At 39.8% G+C, this 6,356-nt stretch overlaps 1 protein-coding gene and 1 pseudogene across 1 annotated transcript in view; one reads left to right on the top strand and one right to left on the bottom strand.

Annotated features, from left to right (window-relative positions):
- LOC105509835 (laminin subunit alpha-3-like) overlaps nt 1-2,560 on the bottom strand; it is a 65,657-nt gene extending 63,097 nt beyond the window's left edge. The window contains exons 1-2 of the mRNA XM_011939329.1: nt 2,429-2,560; nt 1,904-2,056 (exon numbers count right to left, since the gene is read on the bottom strand). Coding sequence (XP_011794719.1) covers nt 1,904-2,056; nt 2,429-2,560 — 285 coding nt within the window. The remainder of the gene's footprint in view (nt 1-1,903; nt 2,057-2,428) is intronic.
- Nucleotides 2,561-2,739: 179 nt separating this feature from the next.
- Nucleotides 2,740-6,097, top strand: LOC105509834 (annotated as a pseudogene).
- The last annotated feature ends 259 nt before the right edge of the window (nt 6,098-6,356 follow it).

The raw sequence follows: 6,356 nt of genomic DNA, 5'->3' as shown, positions 1-6,356 counted from the left end.
GAACCCGGGAGGCGGAGCTTGTAGTGAGCTGAGATCCGGCCACTGCACTCCAGCCTGGGCGACAGAGCGAGACTCCGTCTCAAAAAAAAAAAAAGAAATCTCAGTATCATTCCATTTCTATACTATGGGATGCATTTACCTTTTTATTTCTTTCAAGTAGTATTTTTATATGAACTGTACTGTACTCTATGCTTAACTCTTCCCAGCAAAAAGAAGAGTATAAACATTAACATTAGTATTAGCATTAGTTTTAGTATTAGTATTGACATAACAAACTCAGGTAATAATAGCAGCGGTCTTCTTCCTCCTGTTTACGTTACCATCTGCACACAAGCACACAAGCATGTTGCTGTCTCTATCATAAACAAATAAATCTTCTCTTTACCTGGCTTTTCAATGATTCTCCCCCATTTCTTTTGGCCCCATTGAGCAGAACTCTTAAAATTGATTTCTGTATTAGATGCTTCAATTCCTCTCACATTCTCTCTTGATTTCCCTACAGTTAACTTTTCAATTCTGTCTTACCAAAGTCACCAATGATCTCCACACTGGCAAATCCAATGGTCATTTACTGGTCAGTTATCCGTCCTTTGTTATTTGGCTTATCAACAGTATTTGACACAGTTATTTTCTCCCTCTTTTTTTTGTTTTTAAACTTGAAACACTCTCTTTCCATGAATCCTTTTTTTTCTTAACAGTTTTATTGAGATACAATTCACACACCATACAGTTCACCCATATAAAGTGTACATGCCAATGGTCTTTGGCATATTCACAGAGTTGTCCAACCATCATCACAATCAATTTTAGAACATTTTCATCACCCTCTCTCCAAAAACATACCTATTAGTAGTCACTCCCCAGTTTCCTCCAAAACCCCTAGCCCTAGGCAGCCACTAAGCTACTTTTCTCTATAGATTTGCCTATCAGGACATTCCATATAAATGGACTCATATAAGATAGTCTTTTATGCCTAGCTTCTTTCACTTACCCTGATGTTTTCAAGATCTTAAAAACATCATGCCAAGTTAAAGAAGCCAGTCACAAAAAGACAAATACTATATGATTCCACTTATATGAGCTTCCTAGAGTTGTCAATTCACAGTAAGAGAAGTAGAATGTTGGCTGCAAGCAGCAGGAAAAAGGGGAATGGGGAGTTGCTGTTTAATGGGTACAGAGTTTCAGTATTGCAAGATGAAAAGAGTACTGGAGATGGATGACGGCGATGGTTGCACAATGATGTCAATGTACATAATGCCACTGAACCATACACTTAAAAATGGTTAGGATGACAAATTTTATGTTGTGTCTCTTTTACCACAATTAAAAATAATAATAAAAATATCTTTGCCAATGAAACTATTTACAACTATTTTTTAAACTCATTTGATAGACAGGGATGGGGATCTATCTGCATGCTGCCAGGCACTGTTCCGGGTTTTGTTTTTGTTTTTGTTTTGAGATGGAGTCTCACTCTGTTGCCCAGGCTGGAGTGCAATGGTGCAATCTTGGCTCACTGCAACCTGTGCCTCCCAGGTTCAAGCGATTCTCCTGCCTCAGCCTCCCAAGTTGCTGGGATTACAGGCCTCTGCCACCATACCGGACTAATTTTTGTATTTTTAGTAGAGATGGGGTTTCACCATGTTGGTCAGGCTGGTCTCAAACTCCAGACCTCAAGTGATCCACCCACCTCGGCCTCCCAAAGTGCTGGGATTACAGGCGTGAGCCACTGTGCCTGGCCTGTTCTGGATTTTAAGGGAAGCAAATATTAATCTAGCAGGTTTAACAATGATTAGGGGATTAAAACTGAAGTTTGTTTTTTACAATAATTATTATATCAGAAATCCCCATAGAAACAGTGATCTAAGCTCATGCTCCCATCCCAATTGAAAGTGTAGCTCACCTGCCCCAGATCCAAGGTGAGGTTGACTCTGTTGTACTGTGTGCCTGAGGACAGGGGAGGGCTTTGCCACCAACGTTCAGATCCATCAATGGCATTGGTGACAGGATGTGCTTTCCTGGGGTCCTCAGAATTGCAATAGTCACAGAACTGGCCCTGAAAAAAAAAAAATTTTTTTTTAACTTTCAAGTAATTTTTTCTTATCCATATAGCAAATAGAGGGAACCAAAGAAAGACCATCTTACACAGCTTGGAGATGTCAGCTGTTAAAATTCACTGGAATGTATTCTGAAGTAGTAGTAAGGCTTTCTCTTTTTCATTTATCTTAAATCTTATCACCAATTTATGCCTCTGTTTATGGTGTTTTTAGGATATGGGGTCTATTTATCTTCCATCTTTACAGCTATGTTTTTGTTTCATACAACACTTCAAGAAGAGCCTGTTGTATTTGGGATGAAAAGAGGTTTTCAATTCAACAAATTCACTTCACTCTTTAAGTCATCCTCTGTGCAATTCTGTCTGCGGTACTGGGGTACACAAAAGATCCCTCCCCACGGTCCCAGCGGGGCATCGAGGATCCGAACAACCAGCAGGGAAGGGGTGTACAGCAAGTGCCTCCACGGAGCAGACGGCTGCGGCCAATGGCAGTAGATATTCCATGGTGGAAGACAGGGCATGTCCAGTGCCTGGGAGGACAAATAGGACTTTGCTAAGTGGCAGTGAGTGCAAACAGGGAAAGTGTTGCAGGTAGAGGAACCAGCATGAGCAAAGGCACAGGGGCCGGCTGGTCCGGTTTGACCTAAGCATCGAGAGACAAGGCTTTCCAGGTACACGGAGAGATGTGGCTGGCTGTGAATACCAGCACTGAGAAGTCAGTAATTCAGTCAGTAGGTGGAGATCTATTTTTACCTGCAGTGATCATCTGTTTGGTATTACAATCTCTAACTCCTTATTGAATTACTCTTTTTCTTGCTAGAAAGATTCTTTTGATCCTGGTTTTTGTTTTGGTTTGGTTTTTGCATAATTTTGCAGCCATTTACCATCTAAAACCTGAACATAGGCCTTTCTTCTATGTCAAATGTATTTTAAGTGGGTCAGAGGATCACGCTTCCCCGGGAATGGACTTCACATACTAAACTATCAGCTCCCAAACTAAATGCCCTTAGAGTATAACCATCACATAGGAGGGGGGACAAAGAGGCAAACTTATACCCACAGCCTCCCAAGGAATGTGCTGTGACAAAGAGGTGGCTCTGCCCCTAGCCAGCATCTTAGAAGTTAATTCTTAAGTGTTCAGAGAGAAATCTGATGCTGGTAGGTAACCAAAGGTGTGACCACATGTTTTCATCCAGTACACAACTCATGGTTCTTTCATGCGTGCTGAGGTATCTGTGTAGATCTTTATCTTTCGACATTATACAAAAATATTTCTATAACTCGGAAGCAGCGCCTTGAGTGTATGTGGCCCCGCTGCTTCCTGAGGTCAGAGGCCATGTGTTTCCCACTCTTCCCTCTATCATTTAAGCCCAACACACTGCCTTGCGCCCACTAGAAACTCAACCAAGGAATAATTCCATCAGCCATTTCTCAAAAATGTTGGTTTTTTCTATAAAATGCATTGTCATAATAAGGTGCTTAATGAATAACTTTTTTTTTTTTTTTGAGACAAAGTTTCACTCTTGTTGCCCAGGCTGGAGTGCAATGGCACGATCTTGGCTCACAACCTCCGCCGCCCAAGTTCAAGCAATTCTCCTGCCTCAGCCTCCCAAGTAGCTAGGATTACAGGCATGCGCCACCACGCCTGACTAATTTTGTACTTTTATTAGAGACAGGGTTTCTCCATGGTGGCCAGGCTGGTCTCGAACTCCTGACCTCAGGTGATGTGCCCGCCTCGGCCTCTCAAAGTGCTGGGATTACAGGCATGAGCCACCATGCCCAGCCATGAATAACTTTTAAGCTAGGACATCTAAACATTTACTATTAGTACGATCTTTATTTCTCCCTAAAGAACATTTTAGCAGAACATTTAGTTATTTGATGAGGGAATTTAATTATTATTCCTCAAAGTTTAGAAGATTTACATCCGGCTAGAAGCAAAATCTCTCCCCAAAATGAGAAAGCTTATGATTTACATTTATCTCCATCTCCACATTACAGACGTGAGGAATGCAGAAGGTGCTTTCTAGGTTGTTAGAGTGGTTCTCAATTTCACAATAATAATAATAATTAAGATGAACATTTGTAGAGCACCTATTATGCACTGAGCACCACCCAGTTTACATTTTCATACTAGGATTATTATTATCACCTCTATTTTACAGATGAGGAAAGAGAGTGGAATGTTAAGTAATTTTCCCAAGAACTACACCACTGGTCAATGGTAGAACGGGGACCTACATCCAGGGTCCAGGGATAACGAGTGAACACTACCCTGTAACTCTCTAACAGCTACAACTCTGGTTTATTACACATCGGTGCCTAATCACTAACATACATTATTTCCTGTAATTTGTTTTAAATGGTAGCCTTCACAATAGCCTGAAGGCCTCTTTCATTTAGAATCATCTTAGCCTTTCTGCTGATATACCTGTCCTTCCACAGCTCCTGTCCATGTCATTCAGCAGACTGGGTAAGAACACAGGCTCAGGAGCTTGAGCTTGATCTCACAATTAGTAGGCACTAAAACTATATATATCAAATATATATTTTGAGTCTGAGCAATAAATAATTTGAAAGCACATATTTTAAAAATAAGTGTATAGGCAAGACAGCATCACAATTATACAGGCTAGTGTCAACACTGACATTTGGAAGACTGACTGATATAATAGATACATAAGTTAAAGGTAAATTCCAAGGAGCGAGCTTTGCCCAGGTAATAAAAATGAGTCAAACTTTCTGTTTATTTCTAAAGACTACTGGAAAAAACCTTGACAAACAGCAAGGAATCTACAAAAACAACTTGTCAAACCAGTAATGCCCTAGATGACGGTTTTTCAGATTCACTTTGTATTAGCCAAGTTTAGATGATACATTTTTTGCCATATAAAATAATTTCTAACAAAGAGTCCACAAGCTTAAGTTAAACATTAACAAGCAAAAGTGTAACATACACTTTCTGTTTGAAAAATAAAAAGATCAGTGTAAACATTGACTTTAAAAAGAAAGAAAAATTTATTCTAAAAATTTAATAATATATTTTAAAATTAATAACTAGAAAGTTTGGCTTCTTTAAGTTACTCTAGGGTGAAAGATTTTTATTCAAATAGTTTTATTAAAATATTCCTTCTCTTTTCTTTCATTTGTTTTACTCCTGAAGTTTCAGTAATTTTTACCCTACATCTCAATGTCATATTTACTGCTAATCAACCTACATGAAGAATCAAAAATAATTTAGTAGTGCCCTAAAGGAAATCAGACTGTGGATCTAGAAGTGAAAAAAAAATCAGAAGAATGATTTTCTTAAGTGTTAAAACTCTATCTAGCCTTCTCAATCATTTTTCTTGAGGTCTTCATGGAGAATTAAGTCTGTGTGGAAATGCTACATAGATAAGTAGACTTGTGGTTGAAAAACTTTCTCAGGGAGGCCAAGGTTATGACTAACCCTGCAAGTAAAGCCTTGGCACCAAGCAACAGGGTTTTGAGAGAAGACAACCTCATGGAGCTTTTTAAAAGTGCAATACCTGACAATACTTTTGAAAATCAAACTGGAGGCCTTTTCACAAGACGGCACCGAAGGCGAAGAAGGAAGCTCCTGTTTGTCCTAAAGCTGAAGCCAAAACGAAGGCTTTGAAGGCCAAGAAGTCAGTGTTGAAAGGTGTCCACAGCCACACAAAAAAAGAAGATCCTCACATCACCCACCTTCCGGCAGCCCATGGCACGGGGACTCCAGAGGCAGCCCAAATATACTCGGCAGAGTGCCCCAAGGAGAACAAGCTTGACCACTATGCTATCATCAGGTTTCTGCTGACAACTGAGTCCACCATGAAGAAGATAGAAGACAGCAACACACTTGTGTTCATTGTGGATGTTAAAACCAACAAACACCAAATCAAACAGGCTGTGAAGAAGCTCTATGACATTGATGTGGCCAAAGTCAATACCCTAATTAGGCCTGATGGAGAGAAGAAGGCATATGTTCGACTGGCTCCTGATTATAATGCTTTGGATGTTGCTAACAAAATTGGGATCATCTAAACTGAGTCTGGCTGGCTAATTCACCAGAAGAAAAAAAAAAGAAAGAAAGAAAAGAAAAGAAAAGTAAAAAGGAAATGAAAGGAAAAGAAAAGAGAAAAGAAAAGACAAGACAATCAAACTTACGGAGCAGAAGAGAAAAGAATCCATCAAACTTCTCAGATGGAGGATCATTGAGGAGGATCTTTCCTTCCTGTGGGTATCACTGGGACAGGCCACTTATTTTTTCTGTAGCCATATCTTCCAACAGACACTTATACCA

Source organism: Colobus angolensis, unplaced genomic scaffold, assembly GCF_000951035.1.
Source record: "Colobus angolensis palliatus isolate OR3802 unplaced genomic scaffold, Cang.pa_1.0 Scaffold18, whole genome shotgun sequence".
Taxonomy (NCBI): Eukaryota; Metazoa; Chordata; class Mammalia; order Primates; family Cercopithecidae; genus Colobus; species Colobus angolensis.
The sequence above is the reverse complement of the archived record's forward strand: the minus strand, read 5'-3'. Positions and strand labels throughout refer to the sequence as shown.